Source organism: Mya arenaria, chromosome 11, assembly GCF_026914265.1.
Source record: "Mya arenaria isolate MELC-2E11 chromosome 11, ASM2691426v1".
Taxonomy (NCBI): Eukaryota; Metazoa; Mollusca; class Bivalvia; order Myida; family Myidae; genus Mya; species Mya arenaria.
This window is the reverse complement of record NC_069132.1, coordinates 14,036,623-14,060,981: the sequence shown is the minus strand read 5'-3', so window position 1 is coordinate 14,060,981 and position 24,359 is coordinate 14,036,623. Positions and strand designations below refer to the sequence as shown.

The 24,359-nt window shown below is 35.8% G+C and overlaps 2 protein-coding genes across 2 annotated transcripts; one reads left to right on the top strand and one right to left on the bottom strand.

Annotated features, from left to right (window-relative positions):
• Nucleotides 1-4,990: 4,990 nt before the first annotated feature.
• LOC128208896 (barrier-to-autointegration factor-like) lies at nt 4,991-9,943 on the top strand. Its single transcript, XM_052912586.1, has 3 exons — nt 4,991-5,131; nt 7,733-7,865; nt 7,966-9,943. The coding sequence occupies exons 1-3, from the start codon at nt 5,010-5,012 to the stop codon at nt 8,110-8,112; spliced, it is 402 nt and encodes a 133-aa protein (XP_052768546.1). The 5' UTR covers nt 4,991-5,009; the 3' UTR covers nt 8,113-9,943.
• A 6,121-nt stretch (nt 9,944-16,064) lies between these two features.
• LOC128209646 (type 2 phosphatidylinositol 4,5-bisphosphate 4-phosphatase-like) lies at nt 16,065-24,116 on the bottom strand. Its single transcript, XM_052913771.1, has 8 exons — nt 24,003-24,116; nt 22,745-23,022; nt 21,564-21,670; nt 20,620-20,722; nt 20,359-20,408; nt 18,953-19,043; nt 18,575-18,629; nt 16,065-17,133 (listed from the first exon to the last, which is right to left on the bottom strand). Exons 1-8 carry the CDS (start codon nt 24,085-24,087, stop codon nt 17,048-17,050), a joined length of 855 nt encoding a protein of 284 aa, XP_052769731.1. The 5' UTR covers nt 24,088-24,116; the 3' UTR covers nt 16,065-17,047.
• Between the last annotated feature and the right edge of the window lie 243 nt (nt 24,117-24,359).

Genomic DNA, 24,359 nt, shown 5'->3' with positions numbered 1-24,359 from the left:
GTGATGGTTTTTCTAGTATTGTTTTCTATTTTGGATACTGTTTGAGTTCATCTTTGAGGTACGACAATATTGATGTTCCTCTATTGTGTTTGTTATACATACAAGGATATTAGTTCTGTTATAACCGATCTAACATATTTAACTTCACAGTTTTAATGAAAACTTTTATTGGAACATATTGACTTTTATTAACAAAACATTAACATTTCATCGAAATTGGTTGAGTAATAACAATTTTATTTAATTTTGAAGTCGTATTAACAAAAATGCTTCTGTGTACAGGTGGTATATATTGTGGGGGTTACAACAAAGGATTTTATCTATCTAATTTAGGTTGCATGATATCTACCATATAACAGAACTTTTTGAAGTACCCTCGTATGGATAAAAAAACAAGCGTGGAGCACTACAGACCTATCTAGGTCGCGCTTGTATGCTGCCGAATATAAGTAAACTATAAGAAATCACATTCATGTAGTAACACATCTTTCAAGACATCGACATTTTTATAAAGCTCCACACAAGACTCATTAACATTGTATAGAAATAGATGGAAACGTTTACATTTGGATGATACATTTTATAAGTAACGGGAAACACTGAGTTTCAATCAACAATGGCATTATTTAGTGAGTGGAATTCATCAAGGTAGTGTTCTGGGACCTGCCCTCATTATTATTTTCATAAATGACCTGCCGGAAAGCCTGATATAAAGAAATAAGCAGACGGCACTAAGATTGATAAAATGCCTGAAAATGAAGAACAAGAGTCAATACTTCCAAGATGACATTTTTAATGCGAATGCATGGTTAGATGAGTAGCAACTGATGTTCAACGTAAAACATTGCACATTGGCAACTACAAAATAAAGAAATATTCAGGAAGGCTAGGAAGGGAATATTATTGAAATTGCAAGGGTTGAAAAAGACAAGGATATTGGCGTCACCTTTGGCAAAGATCTGAAATTGTATGACCATATCAGCGGGAAAATCAACATAGCTAATACAAATATGTGCCTCATATATAAGAACTTGATCCATTTACCAAAGGAAATGTTCCTAACGCTGTACAATACAATGGTAAGACCACACTTGAATTTATGCTTCGCCTGTTTGAGCTTCAAAATATAAGTAGGACCAAATAGCAATTAAACATGTACAAAGAAGAGCATCAAGAATGGTGAGAAAAATGGCGGGCTAAATCAACGTCGAACGAAATAAGCATCTAGGACTTCCAGCTCTATTGGCGGATCTGATTCATCTTGACGAAAGTATCCATACAAATAGATCCTGTCTCAATCGAACTGCGTGATAGTGTGTGTGATGAAACAAAAAATGAGCGCAATTACAAACACTATAATAGCAGATTAAGAACATTATTAAGGTAATACGTGTTGAGCAATAGGGCGGTTGACATATGGTACGGTCTTTCGGAATCTGGATTAGAGGCTACCGCTCTTTGAAAGGTATCTAAAAACACTTTAGGCGGGCCCCAACAAACCTGAGGCGAGATGCTAGTCTCCGGTATGTGTAAATAATGTGGTTTCATGTGTGTCAATTAGAAAGACAGTGAAGGGACACTCAGGATATCAGTGGGGTGAAGTACAAATATGGTAATAAACTAATAACAAAGTGTAAATAACCAGTAGGTAAAAAGAAGAAAAACAACATAATTAATTCAACAATATGAAGATCGGACAGTTCCAAAAAATCGACCTAAGAAGGCTCGAAGTATTTTGGCCAGTCCCTGGGATATCGAGCCAAGAGCGGGTTTTGATTGTATATTTCATTTATATTTAAAACATGTTTTTACTCTAAATCACGTTTTAACCAATACTTAGTAAATCTAGACAATTTGTTTCTTTACAATGGATATCGTAACGTTTGCAATTCTCGATCAATAGCGGCATTGCTACACGATAATTTTACACCTAAAATGCGTTTACAAAACTTATGTATACATGCGTTCGATCTCCTTGGATTTGACATGACCCAATATTTCACATGAATAGTTTAAAATTGACTCTACAAATGAGTCAACAAACCTATAGGCTTGTCCCTTTATATTTTTTTTCGTTTTATTATTAGAACTAAACGTTCTGATGTACCACTTGCCCTAAACACTGTACATAAGCCATATATATAATTAAAATCGTTTACAATATCTAATCTAACTACTTCATACAGCCATTGTTCACTGTTTAACTCTTTGCCTCTCCGCTTAAAAACTGTAAAAAAAATGTCTGTATATTGACACTTAATCCCAAGCGAGAGCAAAACGCACACGTTTTTAGCTGATTTGAAGATCATTATGGGTTTCCGCAAGGGCCATACCGTCTGTGTTTAATATCAGAACCCAGTCCATGATAACATGACGGCATGAGTATATGAGGCAAAGAAATACATAATAAGAACCGAAGCTATTATAAAAGAAAAGAACACGCAATATACACAAAGACAAAGCAAGCGATAATGGGAGAGACATATGTTTTACCATGCTTTAAAGTTGCTCTCTAACAGATGGACCGCTTTGACAACGTTTTTGTCTTAGAATGAGCCATTTTTTGTGTAAATGTCTGAGGACCAGTAATATAAGACTGCTGACAGAGGATCAGATCGCAGTTTCTCATATTTACTTTGAAAAATGATGCTTTATGCGAATTAATCATTTCTTAAAACGTTAGTAACATATTTCTTTTACAAACTGGCATAACGTTCTATATTTGCACAATTGGCTGTTAACACATGAAATATTTAAATTTGTTTATATTTGGATTTACATAGTACTTCCTGTCGATAAATCGCTTTCTGCTATTGTTATGAACACTACATTCAAGTAGATAGTGGTTCTCGTCTCCAATACTACTGTTAGCTGGCCACAACGGACACTTCATTGGAAATACATCTAGTCCAGTCCATCTTCCGGCGGTCTCGATTGGAAGACGACGATTTCTAATGCAAAACTTAACTACAAACTTTAACAATTTGTAAGGAGCAGCTATTAAATACTCTAAAGTCCAAAACGGTTTTTAAACTATCTATATATAGTTACTACATTTGCTAGAAGTATCAATAGTGCTATACCATTTGTTCATAAAAAAAAGTCTGTGGGTTTCTGTTATACATAAACTTTAAGTTGTACTTTTTCCAAATTTTAATTATTTTCGTATCCCCAACATTCGCAACCATTTAAAAGTCTATTTCCATGTCAATCGGAAGAGCTATAAATGCTTGCATTGCTTAGAAGACAGTACAAAGCCCTAAGTGCTTGTTTTGATGTATTTCCACTTTGGTTGTACATATAGAGCCACTATTACTAAATACTAATCATAGAGACTTAAAATATTTCCAGTGGAGTGCCTTTTAGGGAAAATTGGTATTTACGTCTTCTGCCTTTATGAATAAGTAATAAAATGTTTTAATTTTTCCTTCCACAATGCTTCACCGTTTCCATACCAATTCATACAGGACTTGAGCAATGTCTAGAAACTTTCCGGACATGCATTATGTTTTCAATTTGTGCCACGGGATACTGTCAAATGCCTTCCGCATATCTATGAATGAGCCGAATATAGGCCGTCTTGTAAAGTAGTTGAGAATATATACTGCTTTCGCCGTTACCGCTAAATATTACTTCTGTAGGACGATTTTGTGAATTTGATATGTTATGGTTTTCATATTAAATTTCAAAACTTAGATGGTAAACCATAAATTGATATGAAAGGAGTTTTATTCTTAATGGTTAACCTTTTTTCTATAGATTAATGAATCTGACACCCCTACTCTATAATAATTTATATGTATAATGAAACTTTCCGTTTTGGTCACTTGAGGATAATTACTATAAAAGCAGCGAAAGGCATTGAATTTGTGGCGGGTCCGTAGTCTAGTGGTAACACACTTGACTGTCAATGCAGGGGACTTACGCTCGATTCCCCACCGCACCACCAAAAGATACTAATTGTCTTCCGGGAGGGATGTTAAATGGGGACCCGTGTGGCAGTGCTATACACTGGTGCACGTTAAAGAACCAGGGAAGCTCTAACGAGGGTGACATTCTGTCAGTGCACTACGCTCCGAAAACCTAAAATGACTAACAATCCTATCGGAGCACTCATCGAATGGGCAAGGCTCGAGTGCGAGTATAAGTAGCTGACACGCACCCCAACCCGCGATTGTTAGGTACCCCCCAATAGAGCTCTCAGTGGTAAGATAAGATAAGTTTTATTATGAGTCGGCAAGATACAAACAATGCAACATAAGCTCATAGAATGCGAGCTTTTGAACCGACTATTTATAAACATATTGTATATGGTATACCAAATTAAGTGTATAAAAGCTAAAAGTCAATGGTATATATATAGCGGCATACTTCTTAAGGTTTTAAACAGTTAAAGATAATACATGATAACTTAAAAATCAAAGGTGTTTTATAAAGTTAATTAAGAGGTACTCTAACATAAAGACAGGGACCGTAAAGTGTTTAATCAGGTAACAGCTAGAGTGTAATATGAATGATAGTTGCCTATAAAAGGAACAGAAAATGGAACAGCAATTTATATAAGCACAGATTTAGCAATAAACAATAGCTGAAGCTGATAAATACAAATAATAAATGCAAACACAAAATTAATGATAGCACACAAACGCGTATACCCCACCAGTGCTTACTAGCAATGCACTTACAGTCCCTTCCACTCAAAGTGGAGATAAGACTTTTAAATTGATTGAAATTTGAACAGGATCTGAAGTGATTTGGCAGTGAGTTTCACAGCACTGGTGCTGCATACTTGGACAAATTTCGGTTGAGCGTTTTCTTCGGGTACGGAAGGTCGGGATTCAAAACATGATACTTCTTGTTAAAATCACTCAAATGAGTTACCATCTAGTTCTTAAATGTAAGCCTAATATTAACATATATGCTTCCCTTTTTAGGTACCCCTTTTTACAAGGGGTCGAAGTGAGAAGAGTCGAAGTTTCCGACTTCACCAAGTACGGGAAAAATAGCCGATGACGACAGCTTGTATTCGATGGATACAATTATTACGTCCCTTTGTAAACAAGAAAATATTGCGCGCATTTGGGAAATTTCTACTTTCTTATTTTAATCGTCCTAAAAGGAGACTAAAAAGGTAACACATGGGTTTAAAAAGCAAAGTTTCGTGATAACTTTTTTCGAGAAATATTTGATGAACATATTACGACCAGGGTTACTGATTTAGTGATTATTTAGAATTTCATCAATTTTCTGAAAAATGGTTTAGTTTAGTTTCAAATGACGTTTTAAATTATTTAAATACAAACTAAATTTTTAGCCAATAAAATTGCAGATAGGCAATTATTAAATAGTTAGCTAAATCATTAAGAATTTTAACTTTCGCGAGAGTTGAAAGGTCTGCCTACTGACAGACCCAAGCTAAATCATTAAGAATTTTAACTTTTGCATTTGAAAGGTCTGCCTACTGACAGACCCACTCCCTGCATCAGAGTTGTTTCAGCCAGTTATGTAATACTGTATTCTAAGACAGATGACCTGAAGTAACATTTAATGATAAAGAAGGGCTCGTTCGCTTGTCTATCTCCGCCCATTCTCAATCATTGAAACGGCACTTCATCTCATTTAACTATAAAATAAACTGTTTTGTTAAATTGTTAATGTTATCCTTGGAGGAAAAATGGAACCAGCTTGGGTCTCAAATTCACAACTACCAGAACACTAGCACAGCTCTCAACTAGTCTAAAATAATAGACGTGTTATACGGGATTCTTCCAATCCCTAACGTCTAAACGGGAATGTGCAAAAAACGGGGGTGTTTTGAAAATATTGAAATTGTTTTAAGTGAAGTATTTTATGGTTGAAATTGATCATAAAGAGTTATATTCATATTTTACCATGTAAGTGAGATGTAATTTTGCACTAAACAAGCATTTAATGCATTAAAACAAGTTGTTTACCTTTCCAATAAAACGAAAGTTGACTGACACAGAAAACAATTATGCGAAGGGGAACAACTCGATACAATCGTAATAACTCGGCCTCCTCCGACAAAGCTTCGAGATAGACCTCGTTATACAATCGTAACAACTCGGCCATGGCCGAAATGTTCCGAGAGATTTAAAACTGTGCCCTGAAGCCTTGCAGGTGCCCTTCATGTATATATCGTTATGTTTTGACAGAATGAAATGAAAAAAAGCCGTCAAACTCATAATTATAAGTTGGATATTTATTTTTTGTGTACGGAACTAATATAAAATAACATTATCTGGTAATATTTCTTGTTTTTATGATATTTTATAGACTCTATATGCTTTAACCCGGAATCCTGATCGGAACAACTACCCACTTTTGATACTAAACAATTTGTACGTGAAGGATTTCCCATATCAAAAATCTAAAAAAAAATCCGCCAACGTACAATTATTTGGACTAAGCTCTCAACCAACACCAGTTAACTGACACAAGCCACAATAATGTGTGTTCAGGGAAACTTATAATTTGGACACTTTTATGTTTCTCTGTAGTGCAGCACTCTCATCTGTAAACCTTATGCAATGAATTATTATGCATTATTTAAATTTAAATTCCTAATTTTGATTCCCAAACCATAATAATTTCTTTACGAATGTAAAACCAAGCCAATAATAGCTTGTTTAAACATCAAACAAACGCTGTTTTTAAACTTAAATGGTAAATTATTTTCATGATAACCTCGACAAACTAATTTTTATTATAAAATAAAGATAAGAAAGACATTTGGTTCAATAAAATAAGCTACGCTTGTTATGCTTAAGAACTTTTGACCAATTGGGGCTAAGACTGCACTGAGTGCCTGACTCAGTAGCACTTATCCATTTGTTCATGCCTAATGATATATTTCAATGTTTTTTTTCTGAAGAAACATTCAGTCAAAGGGTTAATAGTGTCTGTAAGCTTACATTGAAAAGCATCAGACATTTTAAAAATAGGGACCCAATAACAGGACATAAAATTGCTTTGCTCCATACTCATTTGACAAAACAAATGGCATGTATTTAACGGAGTAGAACTACCACACACTTCATTATTGCCTTCCCTAAACACACTTCACTATTGAAGTGTTCCTGCTTGGTAAGAACCAGCCTCCCTTGTTAGCTCAGTTGGTGTGCTGAGTGTTGCAGGTTTGAATCCCACACTGGGTGCACTTTCCCTTCTAGTCAAAATAATCAGACTCTATTTCAGGGAGTCGACTGATCCAATAGTTATGTCTAATCAAACCTCGTAAAAAATATCTTCATGTTCAAACAAAATCGTTCAAATTATTTCTGGGTCCTTGGGTCAAAGCTGGCAACAACCCTGGAGTCCAAGGTTTTCTATATACTGTCTGTTTGAAAATCGTTTTCTCGGAAATTGCATGGCCCAGACCATTGCTATTTGGTATGAAGCCTCATGTAGTGGCCTTAATCCAAAGTCCTTGAAATAATGCCCCTGGGGTCAAAACTTGGGTCCCAGGTTTTCAATATACTTACATAGTAAAAACTTACTGAAACCGCAAGGCCAAGACATTGTTAATTGGTATTTAGCCTCATGGAGTTGCCGTTTACCAACATCCTTATTAACCACTGACTAGTTGGTCATTTTAATCAGCTGAGCGATATAGGGCCATTTTCACCCTCTCGTTTTCATATAATTTCATATTTTATATTTATATATATACTCTATGACAGACAGCAATCTTTTCTCTTTTTTTTCCAAGGAAAAAAATGTCGTCTACATCCCAAAAACACAAGAACTTTGTAATGGAGCCTATGGGTGATAAGGCTGTCACAGAACTGGCTGGGATGGGCCCCGTGCTGGGAGGAAAACTAGAGGAGGCAGGCTTCGACAAGGTAGGAAATAATTTTTAGTTTCAATGTGTATGCTGCTTTTATCAACATCATTTATATTCATAATTAGATTATTAACACCTGTTTTAATATTATCTTTCAGGCTTACGTTGTATTGGGCCAGTACCTTGTTTTACGCAAAGATGAAGAGCTGTTTAAAGAGTGGCTGAAAGACATAACAGGGGCAAACAAGAAACAGCAGAATGACTGCTATACCTGCCTTAAAGAGTGGTGCGATATGTTCTTGTAACACTGTTCAGTTTTACGTCCATGTGCGTTTCTGGTGATGTGGAAATATATTTTAATTTATTAAAAGGGATGAATTATGTATAAGGTGAAATGTATAGTTGACAACAGACTAACAGCGCAAGGTTTAACTGTAAACACATTGACTTGTTAACTTTGTCTAATTATTCAATTTCATGATAATAACCTTAGTGTGGTCAGATCAGTATCACTGGCTTGTCAGGCTGTAGTGACAGTGTAGTATTGACTCTTCTATATTCTTTCTATATACATTTATATGTAGTTCCTTTATGGTAACATATCTTATGGCTGAGAGTTGTTCAGTTCAGCTTGCCAGAGAAGTTAAAAAGATGATTATCAAGCTGCAATAGTTATTTTTGTTTAGTGACCATTTGTGACAATTTGTTGTACCCTTTGCTTTACCAAATGCCGTAGAATTAACACATAAGGTATACATTCTGAGGTTGTACCTTGTATAACTTTGTCTAGTCGAGTGATATTGGACGAGGTTAAAACAAATTTGACTGGATAATTTCCAAATTTTTCAAATGTTCCAGTTTTTAGAAAGATTGGTTTTAAAGTTGATTTAAGACTGGAGATGTTTTGTTCAAATATTTTCATGTCGAATGTTTAGGTATAAAGAAAAAGAAAGCCATGTTAATAAATTATCAGTTTCAACAGTTTGCAATGTAATTGATTAGAGTGATTGTATTGACTTTCATTCAAATTGTTCCTGTTATCATTTATAAAGTACATGTATCGAAATAAATTTAAATCTCATTCTGATAATGTTGAGCATTGTACTAATGCATTAATGTTTGCTTATAGTTTGTGATGTAGAAAAATGAGGTAATACTTTTTTCTGTGTTTACTGTATGCTGATAATCAAGGGATGTGATTTATCTGCAGATCTGATGGCGATGGCTTCTGGAACCAAAAATAATAATAATAAAAACAAACTAAAAAGTGATTTAAAAATGTCAAGTGGTTGTTCTTGATCTGTTACCATACTGGTATTGACACTCCAGTTTGCTTCAACTTTGAAGCTCAAAAAGCCCTCTTATGGGCCTCTTAATTTGGTTGACCTCAAACGGGGTCTTATACGGCCCCCAAACCCCTCGCCAAAATGGTTTTAGCCGTTTATCTGTCAGGTGAATCACATCCCTTTTAATTGGGCCTAATTGGTTTGGTTAGGGTTACATCCTTTTCAAAAATAGGTAGGGTAGGTAGGCTTTTGTATTAGGCTTTATATAAGAATGCTGTTTTCATCTTTGGAGAATGGTGTTAAAGCAATATTCTGTATAAAGCATTCAAGGTTTAAACTACATAATGAAAAGCACTTTAGTTTTAGTTTCATTTTATTTAACTGACTATAAAAACAGTCTAGTCGGTGCCTATTTAGTAGGTAGGGTTGGGTAACCCGAACCAGATGTATTTTTCTTTTAGGCCTTGCTGCTGAAAATATAAAGCTTTAGTGTGCTTATACTTATTGATAAGAAAAAACCTAAAAAAATGTCATTCAAGTTCTAACCACATTTGTGTCATAATCGGGGCTCGAATTAAAAAAGTACTGTCAAAATTTTTATACTTGCTGACGGGAAAAAAAAGAAGACTACCAGGTAAGAAAAACTTAAAAACAGGAATTAAAAGGTTTTTTCATGCATACATTGTGTGTTTGTGTCAGTGCTAATTTCGAGCCCTGAAAATGCAGTATGTGGCATTGTCATTAATAAATCAACTTGTACTTTATGGAGTTATGATTTTCATGGAGTTGTTTCAACAAATAATATGTTTTTATTTTGTCAAGTGTTTTAAGCCATAAATTTTAAAATCTACATGTAGTTACTTTTGAGTAACATTTTTGACTGTCAGCACGGGCCAAGTGTAACTTTATAGGTAATGAAGGTGTTTGTGATTGCTACTATTGGCTTCATGTTGAGCAAACAATAATGTATTAGTCATTGAAATTAGACTTTTGGATGAACAAGCCCGAATTCCTATACTATTGCTTGGCATCAAATTTTCTAACAAGACCTGCTATATAAAATACAGAATTAGAGCAAGCCCGGAAGACATTTTACCAGTGCAGGGCTTGTGGGCTTGTGTTAATTTCGACCACTGATGTATCATTATGCCCCCCTTCGAAAAAGAGGGGTATATTGCTTTGCACAGGCATGTCGGTCAGTCTGTCGGTCCGTCAGTAGACCAAAGCTTGTCCGAGTGATAACTCAACAATTCCTGGACGTATGGTCATCAAACTTGACATGAAGGTTGGGCCTGACCAGTAGATGACCCTATTGATTTTAGGGCTCATCGGGTCAAAGGTCAAGGTCACAGTGACCTTTAATGGTAAAATAATTTTAAAGCTTGTCCGAGTGATAACTCAACAATGCCTAGACCTATGGTCATCAAACTTGATATGGAAGTTGGGCCTGACCATTAGATGACCCCTATTGTTTTTGGGGGTCATCGGGCCAAAGGTCAAGGTCACAGTGACCTTGAATGGTAAAAGATGTCCGAGTGATAACTCGACAATGCCTGCACCCTTGGCCCTCATTCTTGACTTGGAGGTTGGGCCTGACCTGTAGCTGACCCCTATTGTTTTTGGGGCTCATCGGGTCAAAGATCAAGGTCATAGTGACATTGAATGGTAAAAGGTTGTCCGAGTGATAACTCAACAATGCCTGCACCCATGGTCCTCATAATTGACTTGGAGGTTGGGCCTGTCCAGTAGATGAACCCTATTGTTTTTGGGGGTCATCGAGCCAAAGGTCAAGGTCACAGTGACCTTGAATGGTAAAAGGTTGTCCATGTGATAACTCGACAATGCCTACACCCATGGCCCTCAAACTTGACTTGGAGGTTGGGCCTGACCAGTAAATGACCCCTATTGTTTTTGGGGGTCATCGCTCCAAAGGTCAAGGTCACAGTGACCTTGAATAGTAAAAGGTTGTCCGTGTCATTACTCGACAATGCCTGCACCTATGGCCCTCAAACTTGACTTGGAGGTTGGGCCTGACCAGTAGATGACCACTATTGTTTTTGGGGGTCATCAGGTCAAGGTCACAGTGACCTTGAATGGTAAAAGGTTGTCTGAGTGATAACTCGACAATGCCTGCACCCAAGGCCATCAAACTTGAATTGGAGGTTGGGCCTGACCAGTAGATGGCCCATATTGATTTTAGGGGTCATTGGGCCAAAGGTCAAGGTAACAGTGACTTTGAACAATAAAAGGTTGCCCGAGTGATAACTCAACAATGCCTGCGCCCATGGCCCTCAAACTTGACTTGGAGGTTGGGCCTGACCAGTAGATGACCCCTATTGATTAAGGGGTCAGAGGTCAAGGTCACAGTGACCTTGAAAGCAAACTCGACAATTCCTGGACCTATGGTCATCAAACTTGACATGAAGGTTGGGCCTGACCAGTAGATGACCCCTCTTGACTTTGGGGATCATCAGGGCAAAGTCAAGGTCACAGTAACCTTTAACACAAAAAAGTTAACAAATCTTCTCCCAGTGATATCTTAACAATGCCTGAATCTATGATCATCAAATTTGACATGCAAGTTGGGCCTGACCAGGAGATGACCCTTATTGATTTTAGGAGTCATTGGGTCAAAGGTCAGGTTCACAGTGACCTTGAATGCGAAAATGTTTCAAGTGATAATTGGACAATGCCTGCACCCATGGCCCTGAAACTTGACTTGGAGTTGTGTCTGACCTGTAGATGACCCCTTATGATTTAAGGGGTCATTGGATCAAAGGTCAATGTTACAGTGACCTTGAACGAAAAATGCTTGTGTGTGTGATAACTTGTCAATGCCTGCACCCATGACCCTCAAACTTAACATTTAGATTTTTGGTGACCAGCTGATGACTACTATGGATTTTGAGGTCAAAGGTCATGGTCATAACACACTCTATCCTCAAACTTTGAATGGTCATAATCTTAACACTTGCCTCAAAGGCATACAATGTTAGCGACAAATCAGCTGTCATTTCGGTCCATGCATATTTAATTCAATTGTCCATATAATCCTGACAACATGGCGCTCAGGGGGGGGCATAATGTTTGACAAACATCTCTTGTTCATCATACTTCGGGCACAATAAACTAAGCCTCACACAGCATAAGAATTATTATTTACTCCTTACTTGAGGTAAATATTTGCTTGCATATCCATTTTTAACCAGGTTTTCACATAGAATGGCGAACGTCGTTGTTCGGGCGTGTGGCCGGGCGGCGTCAAACTCGCCTATGAAACTGAATAACTTAAGTAAGGGTTGACATATCTTGACCAAACTTGGTCTATAGAAAGAGTTCATGGGATTGTGTTTGAGGTCCCTAGGGTCAAGGTCACTGTTACTAATAATAGAAAAACGGTTGAAACTGAATAAATTTAGTTAGGGATGACAAATCTTGACTAAACTTGGTCTATAGGAAGAGTTTGTGGAGACCTATCATGGGATTGCGTTTTGGGTTCCTAGGGTCAAGGTCACTGTTACTAAAAATAGAAAAATGGTTGAAACTGAATAAATTTAGTTAGGGATGACATATCTTGACTAAACTTGGTCAATAGGAAGAGTTTATGGAGACCTTTCATGGGACTGTGTTTGGGGTCAAGGTCAAGGTCACTGTTACTAATAATAGAAAAACAGTTGAAACTGAATAATTTTAGTTAGGGTTGACATATCTTGACTAAACTTGGTCTAAAGGAAGAGTTTATGGATACCTTTCATGGAATTGTATTTGGGGTCCCTAGTGTCAAGGTCACTGTTACTAAAAATAGAAAAATGGTTGAAACTGAATATCTTTAGTTAGGGTTGACATATCTTGACCAAACCTGGTCTATAGTAAGAGTTTATGGATACTTTAATGGGATTGCGTTTTGGGGTCCCTAGATTCAAGGTCAAGGTCACTATTACTAAAAATAGAAAAACAGTTGAAACTAATAATTTTAGACAGGGTCTACATATCTTGACCAAACCAGGTATAAAGGAAGTGTTAATGGATACCTTTCATGGGATTGCGTTTGGGGTCCCTAGATTCAAGGTCAAGGACACTGTTACTAAAAATAGAAAAATGGTTGAAACTGAATATATTAAGTTAGGGTTGAAATATACTGACACAACTTGGTATAAAGGAAGAGTTTATGGATACCTTTCAATGGATTGCATTTGGGGTCCCTGGTGTCAAGGTAACTGTTACTAAAAATAGAAAAACAGACACAAGTTCTTCTGTCCATTATTAAAAACCTGGTTTCGTCGCATTGCGGCGTTTCTTGTTAAAATTTTACACAAGTAAAATGTTGCTCAACATTCACACTACCATCACTATGATCAGTAACACAGATCCTTAACGGTACTAAGTCTTTAGAAACGTGTTTCTGAAGCTCGTAAATCATTGTTTCCATGTTGCCTGTGAACCATGGAGTCCGATGCCATGTACAAGCAAAAGCTTTAATTTCACGTTTAAATTTTCCTGTTCAATTAGGAGGTATTTGTTGAATGCCCCCGAATGTGACATTGACATTTGAACAATGTCAGTACATAAAAAAGGGAAGAAAATAGCAATGAAATGTGTGTAAAAACACTAATTACCTCTCATTGATGTTTTGAAACACCACATGAAACCTATGCATGGTCAATGTATTCAGTGTTGTTTTTGGTCTTATGCCAACTAAACCAGAGAGATCCAATGGTCAAGACAAGAACCTAATACATGGGTTTGTGTGTGAGAATACTGGCGAAATCCTTTTTCTGTGAGCGTGTGGCATATTTGAGGAATCGGACGGGCAATCACATTTTGGTTGAAGTAGCCAGTTATAACAATTGACGCTTGACTTTCTTTGATCTGTATCTGACAGTTTCCAGGTGCACATGTGTATTTCCTGATGTGGGCCAGTTGTACACTGCAATCCAATAAATTGTGTCCTTATATGTCATAACATGCAGCATTTCACTGTATTTAAACACTAAGTGTAACCTTGACCTTAGAGGTAGGAACATGGTTCTTGCACTCAACACATTGTCTTGGTATGTCAAACACATGTGGCAAGTTATTTTAAAATCTGTCCATACAATAGGAAGTTAAAGCCTGGACACGAGTAGTCGAGCCAGACTCACGGATGGACTTTGCGATTTTTAAAAATAAATAACAATGAAACTATATGATGCCCCTAATAACTGCAAAGCATGATTAAAAAAAAAAATAAAAAAAAATTAAGCGCCTTCTCTCTATGTTGATAAATCTTTGGTAAATATTGTAAAGAAAATTACATATTCATAAAAAAATGTACTTGAGTCCAGTTAGTTTTATGATTTTACTGGACTTCAATACTTTTTTATGTCACCAAAGGACAGTATAGAGTTGTTGAACTGTCGGTCCGTTCATCCCAACAGGGACCTCAAACTGTGTAGGCAGATTGGTCATGGTCAGCAGATGAACTGATGAGCAGATTTGAGGTCAGTGGGTCAAGGTTGTTAAATTAAGGCGTAAATCTGTTCCAATAAATAATTGAAGAACACAAGGGCTCAGAGACCTTGAACTTGGTAAACAGCTGGGTCATGACCAGTAGGTGAACCCTTTTGATTAAAAGGTCATGGTCATGGTGACCTTGAGCTTAAAATCTGTTTAACAATAAAAAACACTTGGGCCTAGGAACTTCATACTTGATAGTCTGTTTAAATATGATCAGCGGATGACCCCTATTGATAATGTTTACATAGATTTAAATACAATAAACATTATAACAGCCATGTTCACATACATACATGTTCAATAACGCCTTACAATCTCATTTTAAAGTACAACAGACACAACTTGACATCTATTTTGAGTTGACTTATCACAAAAGATGTAAGTGATTGATATTTCCAAAGTTCAAGGGAAGGTCGTAAAAATATTTTATATTTTAGAGGTATACTGTCCGTATAGGCCCAAATACTAAGGGTATCCCCTACAAGGCCTTTTTTGTTTGCCCTGTGATTACTTTACAAAAGAATATAGTGCAATGATGTTTTATCAACATGATTTATATGTGATTGGCTTCCGAAAATTGTAAAACATTTGAAACATGCCATGTTGTAGTGTGGAAAATTTTAGTTCAGGTAGAGAATGAGAAATGACTTGACTCAAGTATAACCATGATTTCATGCCTGGACTAGTCACATTGAGGTGATGCAGATAAGTCAAATTACTGAAAATATTACACAAACTTCACCAAATCAAAAGATGTGTGCTTAGCTTGATCCTGATAAACACTCAACAGACTGACGATTGTTAATGAATTCGAGCCTAAAGCTCAAAAGGTCCAGGTCAAGCTTAGGGATCAATGCATAAAATGAATTTTTATACTACAACTTCCAGTTGGAGACTTACATGTATTGTATGCTTTTAAGGTGGCATGTCTGTAGCACTTTTCAAGGAATAATTTGGAAGTCATTCCTCATGAATCGTAATGAACATTCAGATGATGCATCTAACTATTCTACTCGTATGTACCAAATTAGGGTTAATTAACTGTTAAAGGCTGTGGTTTTTAACAGCGATCCTCAGGTTCTGTATTAATCCTGAAATTAGGATTGAGAGCTTGTAACTGCAGACAATTGTAGTTAGGATTGTATTTTTGCTTGCTCATTTGCAACAAAAACAGTAGGATCTGCATGTACATACAAATAGAAATGACTTTGAAAACAATTTCAAGAGATATAAGCCCCTTTAGCCCGCGTTGGGCATGAAACCCTCAAACTCAAACAGATCACCTGCTGTTTTTTAGGATTGACAGTAATCAGTTGTTCAAACCCCTGCTATCAATAAAATTTAGAACAAAATTTTATTAAAGGTGAATATATAGTGAGGATGTAATTGAATGTGTTGATTGCATTACACTGAATTCTGCCTATGGTTCCATCATCTTAGTACAGGCCTTTCAGCCATGACAAACATACACTAGATTGATTTTTTTGAATAATCTATTTTCAGTATTATCAAAATTAACATCAAAATAAACAAAACATGTCAAGCATTTATTTGACAATGAGTTTCAAATATTAAGTAAATTATGCCGAGATAGGTGAACATTTATAGCTATTACAAAAACATATTGCACATTGACAAATTTATTGACAAATCAAAGTTAAACATTGATAACCGATATCTGGGGTCTGTTTCATGAGTATCATTGGATTGATTTTGTACCTAGATTTTCCACAGTAGTACTGAACAGTGCCAAGTCTTTCCTTGGTGTACGAAAACGCACTTAGGATTAATTATGTACTATACCCATGACTCATAGAATTACTTCTACCACTGATTTTAGACCAAAAAAGCCTGTACAATTGTAAATTTCCAAGATTGTAAGTCTTAAATATAATATCTCATCCGTCAAAACAAAATATAATGAGTTTACAACAAGAAATTGGTTAGTATCAATCACTTAAAATACATAATTAATAATGTGCAAAACTTTCAAATGTAGAAAGCTCTTGAAAGAAAAGTAATTCTACTATAACAAAAACTAAAACAAAAACCTCTATGGTCAAGTGTCTTCCAGGATTCCTTCCTGCCTTTTGCTGAATAGTTCAACACTTTTCACAGAAAATATGCTAAAAAACACAGTAACAGAGCTCTCAGGGTATGCAAACTGTATCAATTGCAGACATTTTACAATACAGTGCAATAAGAACAAAAGCATAGAAGCACAATGCTGTGGATAAAATTGGCATGTTATAATATTATAAATAATATCACAGTTACATGTATGTAAATTAAAAACTAGATTTGAACAGCCATATGAAAGAAACATGGCTTTTGTGAAATACATGTAGAAGTAACAAAATCCACATCTTTAAGCCTTCATCTTCCAAGTGCATGTAACCATTTATTTTACATAGTCAGACTTCATGTGTACTTCCACGATGTGGCCATTTTGTTAGTTTCATGCAGGTCCGAGTACTTGGCTTGTACGGATCATGCCGAGGTACATGGCTCGAACCAACATCATTGCACCAATCACAAAGGCTCCTGGCAAATATTAACATCAATCTTGGATCAAAAATGATATTTGAACAAGTTTATTAACATTAACATTTGTTATTTAATGTAAAACTGGTTTTCGATAAAAAAATACAACATACAATAATAGATACAATATATTACTTTCATTATAACAAGAAATCAGTTTAAAAATTTTATACCGGTAATATTTTGAGTAAAATTTTGTCAAGTTTCGGCTACAAAAAAAGGAAGATAATTCTATAGAACAGATCTGTACAGAATGGTGCGACTCACCTATCCAGACAAGAACAGATTTCTACAGAGATTGGCAACAGAATGGTATGACTCACCTATCCAGACAAGTACACATCTCTACAAAATGGTGTGACTCACCTATCCAGACAAGTACACATCTCTACAGAATGGTGTGACTCACCTATCAAGACAAGTACACATCTCTACAAAGTGGTGTGACTCACCTATCCAGACAAGTACACATCTCTACAGAATGGTGTGACTTGCCTATCCAGACAAGTACAGATCTCTACAGAATGGTGTGACTCACCTATCAAGACAAGTACACATCTCTACAAAGTGGTGTGACTCGCCTATCCAGACAAGTACACATCTCTACAGAATGGTGTGACTCACCTATCCAGACAAGTACAGATCTCTACAGAATGGTGTGACTTGCCTATCCAGACAAGTACAGATCTCTACAGAATGGTGTGACTCACCTATCAAGACAAGTACAGATCTGTACAAAGTGGTGTGACTCGCCTAACCAGACAAGTACACATCTCTACAGAATGGTGTGACTTGCCTATCCAGACAAGTACAGATCTCTACAGAATGGTGTGACTCACCTATCCAGACAAGTACACATCTCTACAGAATGGTGTGACTCACCTATCAAGACAAGTACACATCTCTACAAAGTGGTGTGACTCGCCTATCCAGACAAGTACAGATCTCTACAGAATGGTGTGACTCACCTATCCAGACAAGTACAGATCTCTACAGAATGGTGTGACTTGCCTATCCAGACAAGTACAGATCTCTACAGAATGGTGTGACTCACCTATCAAGACAAGTACAGATCTCTACAAAGTGGTGTGACTCGCCTATCCAGACAAGTACACATCTCTACAGAATGGTGTGACTTGCCTATCCAGACAAGTACAGATCTCTACAGAATGGTGTGACTCACCTATCCAGACAAGTACACATCTCTACAGAATGGTGTGACTCGCCTATCCAGACAAGTACAGATCTCTACAGAATGGTGTGACTCACCTATCCAGACAAGTACACATCTCTACAGAATGGTGTGACTCACCTATCAAGACAAGTACACATCTCTACAGAATGGTGTGACTCACATATCCAGGCAAGAACACATCTCTACAAAGTGGTGTGACTCGCCTATCCAGACAAGTACAGATCTCTACAGAATGGTGTGACTCACCTATCCAGACTGTGTATATTCCACCAGAATTCTCGGCAGCCGCATATGTGCCAACCTTAACAAACAATTACAGATGCATAACAGTTATACATGTACATTACATTTTGTTTCAAACTTATTTTATAATTTTAAAAACAAAACAGCTCCCTTTCTACATATTTGTTTTTAAATCTAATTCTGATATTCATAACATAACTTTGGAACCTCAATCGGTCCATACTATAAAATTAGTATATGAAGTTATCTTTTTTGCCTTTTTTTTTTTAAGAATCATTTCCATCAAATCTAGACAATTCTTTTTGCTTATTTTATTCTTAAGAGCAGAACTGTAATGTCTAGACAGGAATTTACATATATTGTTCTTTATTTGAGACTTACCGTGACACCAATTCCACCTCCTAAAAACACGAGTCCCAAAATGACATAGACCAACACACGTCGCCGAATGAAGTTTGACACTACACAAGACCTGAAAACATACAATTTTTGTTATAACTGTGATACACTTCCATAAGTTAATCATTCATTTCGAAAGATAATGGCTGTTTGAATTTTATTCAAATTGAAAAACATTGGGCCGATTGTTCAGAACTTTGTTGGAAGTTAACAACGTGGTCAATGTGACCGGTGTATATGTTTAATTGTGAACTTTTTAATAATGATCTTATATATTTAAAATAGGGATGGCAACAAGTACTCGAGTACTCAAGTACTGGATCGAACATCCGAGTACTCGAGTACCAAATCACTACTCGACTACTCGGAAAAAAAATCTATAAAAATCACAAAATACACAATTTACAGACTTAGTAACAGATCTGGTTAGTTGCCAAGAGGACAATTTAAGGTCCCTCTAATCCCCGCTGTGTACACAATGACCCTAATAAATTAGTTGAGAGTTGCAAACTGTCAACAAATGGCCCCTATTATCAATTAGCACTGATGTCAATTAACGAAGTTTTGATTGCGGAACTTTCACCTACACAATTCGAGACCTTTCACCAAACAATGGACGCTAACGAGCGAACGAGTAGTGACCGTTACAAGCATTGATTTCTTAATGGGCTTATTTTGAATATTTTTGCAATGCTTATCACAACTGATTGGTTGATATCTTAAATTAAGAATTATGAGGTAAACAACAATTATACAGTACGAAGTATTATGTTCATTTTTGTATGTATGCTATTAATTTTTGTTCATTGTAATTCTGATTGATGTTCATTATAAATCTCGATTATCTAGACACTCAAATAAAATCCGGGTTTAACCTTCAAGCTTTTGTAGCTAATTTGCAGTGCATTCTTATATAAAATCAATAAAGTGAAATGAAAAAGACAATATTAAAAGCATGAAACAGCATTTGTTTTCCTTTTATTTAATTTTCTGTTAACGTACATAAATGAAAGTCTAATTTAAAGATGAAAATGTCCACTAATACGATCAACGCACAATCTACGCCATTAATGATACATGTATACACGATCTTGTCTTTCCCAAAAATGAATTCATTTTTTCCGAGTACCCGAGTAATCGATTACCCGAGTACTCGATCGAAAGATTGTCCAAGTACTCGAGTACCAATTTTACTACTCGTTGCCATCCCTAATTTAAATAAATCAAGTACAGCTGAAACAGTTGTTTCAAATCTTGTTAGAAATACTATGACTACAAGCTTATCCAAACTTCCAGAGCAGTAAAGATATGAACGTAACAATAATCACTTTCACAACGTTGGCCAATTGTAAGAACTATTGATTTATTTTTTCTGTAGAAATACTTACACCCTCTGGCAATGCGGACATCTTGCATAAGGGGTTCTTATAACTGCAAACTGAAAAAAGAACATAAAACAGCAGTTTAACTATAAATACAGTCAGATTAATTGTTACATCATATACAGGATGCCTTGCTTGCCTTCCCACATTAAATCATTTTTTAACAGATAAAAACATTTGCCCCATTTGTTACCTGCATTCACTTCCTGCCTTGACATTCTCCATTAAATTGATTATCTTTACTTAATACAAAATAAAGACTCGTACCACAAATGTCTGGTTGCAGAAGACACACTGGACTCTGTTGGTGTTTGGCGCCCTGATGCCCGTTTGAACCATTCCACCACCACCCAGCGTGATGATTCGCTTGCTGTAATACAATGCTTGACCTGTACACTATATCCTAAAAACTCTCATCTTCAGATGAAATCATACTATGAGCCTCATAGTATGAGGTAAATAAAGACCAAAAATTGGCATGATCATATATGAAAAATGCAAGGCTAGCTTCATTTAAAAAAAAATTGTAGTCTCACAATATACAAATATTAACAAGATATTAGTCCAATACACATTCTGCCCAAATTTGGTAGACATAATGATTGGACAAAGGCCTCAAAATTTATTGATTGGACAAGACAAATTTGAGGTAATTTTTACAATTAAAGTGGGATAACTCTGTAGTGATGAGAGCGATATGGCTGGACATCAAACATACACACTCTGAAGGAATTTGGAAAGGATTGGATAAAGGCTCATAAAGAAAGTGAGCAGACAACAAACTGGATATTGCCCGCCCGCCTGCCGCAGGTAAAACTATAATACATCCTTTTTATATTTTAGAATGGGAATATTAAATCTAAAGAAGCCATTTTATCATGAATAATCATTTGATACAGGAATTTTATCTGTGACTTATTAAATAAAATATCTTTGTTTGCAATATTTGTTTTAAAATATCAACACTACTACTTTTTAAGATGTTGATATTGTGAGTTTGCTTGATGCCTATAGCTGTAAAGCTTTAACTGCAATTTGCCATGTTAAGTGGCAAAATGTAAAAAACATTCTTTGTTAGTACTTGGAAAGGCTTAAAGCAGTAATGCCAATAAAGAGTTTATAAAGGATTTGTATGTTTTATGATACATATAAAAGTATATAACTATGCAATTTGACACTTAGGAAAACCATTTACATAACAAAAAGCTTACCAGTTAGCTCTAGGACAAGCAATTTTGAATGCTGTACTTCGGCAGATTAAAAGACAATTACAGGGACACCTGACATACTTCTTCCCTGGTGGTGGAGCTTTGATTGGCTGAAAAAAACATATCTCATTTTTAAAATAATGCCTGTTATGCCACTACAGTAATTAAAATCACCAATAAGTACAATATAACAAACTTTCCAAAGCAAATGCATACAGACAACACTCTGCCTAATATATATCTTTATAACAAACACTAATATCCGAAACAGCAAATTGGCCATTTAATTTAAAATAGATATTTAATTCACAATATAAGAGTTAATATTGTGAATTAATGCTGACTTAATCGTTATATGGGCATGGCTTAGTTGTTACATGTTATAGTAGAGATTTTCAATGAGTACTTGTATTTCGTTGGTTCTGATTCCCGTACAGGCTACATGTTTAACATTTTTCCTTGAGTTTGGTTGTATGTGAGTTTCGTCTGTGGCCTGACTTCCTCTGGGAGTTCCAGTTTCCCCCACAACACAAGATCACACTTGTGGGACAAGGACAGTGATTAATATAGTTGTTATAACTTGTTTAAAGTCATTGTAAAATAATTAATTTTAAATAAACACCATTGTTAATCAGTGCATTGATTTTCAACGTGACTGTTCAAATAACAAATACCCAGTAAATACAAATGATAAAAATAGAGATAAAAATAAATAAGAAATGAATACACAGAACATAAATACAGAAATAAAAGAGACCTTTTTTATCTTTAATAATGATAAAAATTCCTTTGCTCAGGATCAAACACACAACATTCCAAATAATTTAACTGAATAGAGCAAAAAAAATAGCAGAATGCTAACTTTGAACCCATAAATTAAATTTAAAAAGATGAACAACTATTGAAAAAAATGAAAAATATATATCTAGTTAACCTATTGTCCCAGATACCACTTGTTCTTGTGTTTCATGTTATTTGGGGTGGACTTGTTAATCTATTAATATAAATCATTGATTTTCATTTTCTTTAAAATCTAAAACTAATGTCCCAAGGTAGTGAAATTTCAATATGATGTAAAACCGATTAGTCATAAATAAGTCTGAAATAATCGACATCTTGAAAATCTTTTAGCTTTGAAATGATTGTGCATAAACGTATTATAGTATTTGTATGAAGACACTTACAGTTGCTTCTTTACAAACATCACACTTGACTACATTCTGGTGTTGTTTTCCATCAATACACACAATGTTCTGACACACTTTACAATTTATGGAAAGAGACGACCCTGGGGCACCCATTGGTGTGTAAGGAGGGGGCAACTCATCTGGGCCTATGGGCGGCACTGTCACTTGCTGGGGTGGGGGTCCAGGCAAGTATGGAGTAGGTGGCCCTGGGTATGGGGCTGACTGGGGGCCCCCAATGGTAGGAGCTGACGGCTGTCTAGGTTGTCCATCATCTTCTGCAAAATGAATATGTTATTTAATATTTTTTCAAAGCCCACTGTTAAATAAATGTTTAAGATATTTGTCATATCAAATAAAGATATGAATTGTTACTTAAATTGTCATTTAAAAACAAGAGCTGACTTCCCTTGCAGTTGATTTTTTTTATAACTGTTTTGTGTTTTGCTTGATATCTGTAGCTGTAAATCTTCAACTGCAATGCTATTAGCATGCAATGGCAATGCATATATCAATACATCCACGAATAGAAATAAAATAAAAATTAAATATAAACTTTACAATGGTTAGTTGACAATACAACAATCAATGGCGAATAATAGATGAGCATAGGCTTTCTTTTTATGTTGCAATGATGAACAAATAACATAAGCTCTGAAGAACGTTTAAAGTGATGAATATATAGTTTTAAAACATATTCATGTGTAAAAGACCTATTTACAATTCCTGTCTGACAATCTGTATAGTAGTTGAAAATAACACAAGCCTGCATGCCCTGAACTGGTATTTTTTTCCAGATTTGTTCAAATTCTGGGCTTTATGCAGCAGGGCTTGCTAAATTATTTCATGTTAAGCAATGATAGAAGAATTTGGGCTTTATCATTCAAAAGTATAATTTCGATGCCTGTACTAATTATTAAAAAAGCCCGAACAGGCATATAGAACACAGAACCTTAGGCTTAGAACTGATCCATTCCCAACAACTTGATCACTGTGTGCTTCAGTACTTGACAATTGCCGCTCTCTTGCAATGCACGTATAAGGTTTATTAACTCTAGGATGTTATGTTTCCTTCAGTCAGTAAGAACTAAACAAAAGTAAAAGTCTTGCATGTATACTAAACGATTAAAACAAACAAACAAACAAACAAATACTAAATAACTAAATAAGTTGACCGTGTATTCACTGCAATGGTTTGACAGATAAATTGGAAAATTACGAATCGTTTATATAAAAACGTTTATAATAACGATTTAACCTGCTGGATATTGTGTGTATTCAGGCGGAGGATCACTGCTGTTTTCGAGTAATAATGGAGTCCGTTCTCCTTCCTGGTCCGCCATTTTGTATTAGTAATGATCATGTGACAATGGTCATGTGACAATACCTTGAGCCCCGTACTTTTTTCGTACCGGTAACGCGGCTGGGAATAGCACCACTATGCGGGGGAGCATCCGGAGAAGACAGGTATGCAACATTCCCATGATTCTATGTCATTTCTGTCTACCAAACGCGAGAATGGTTTTTAAATTTAGGATCAAAAACATAAAAATCCAAACAAGGAAAGAACGCGACAATTGTACTGAGGCACTGCATGGACAATGTGTAAATTCAA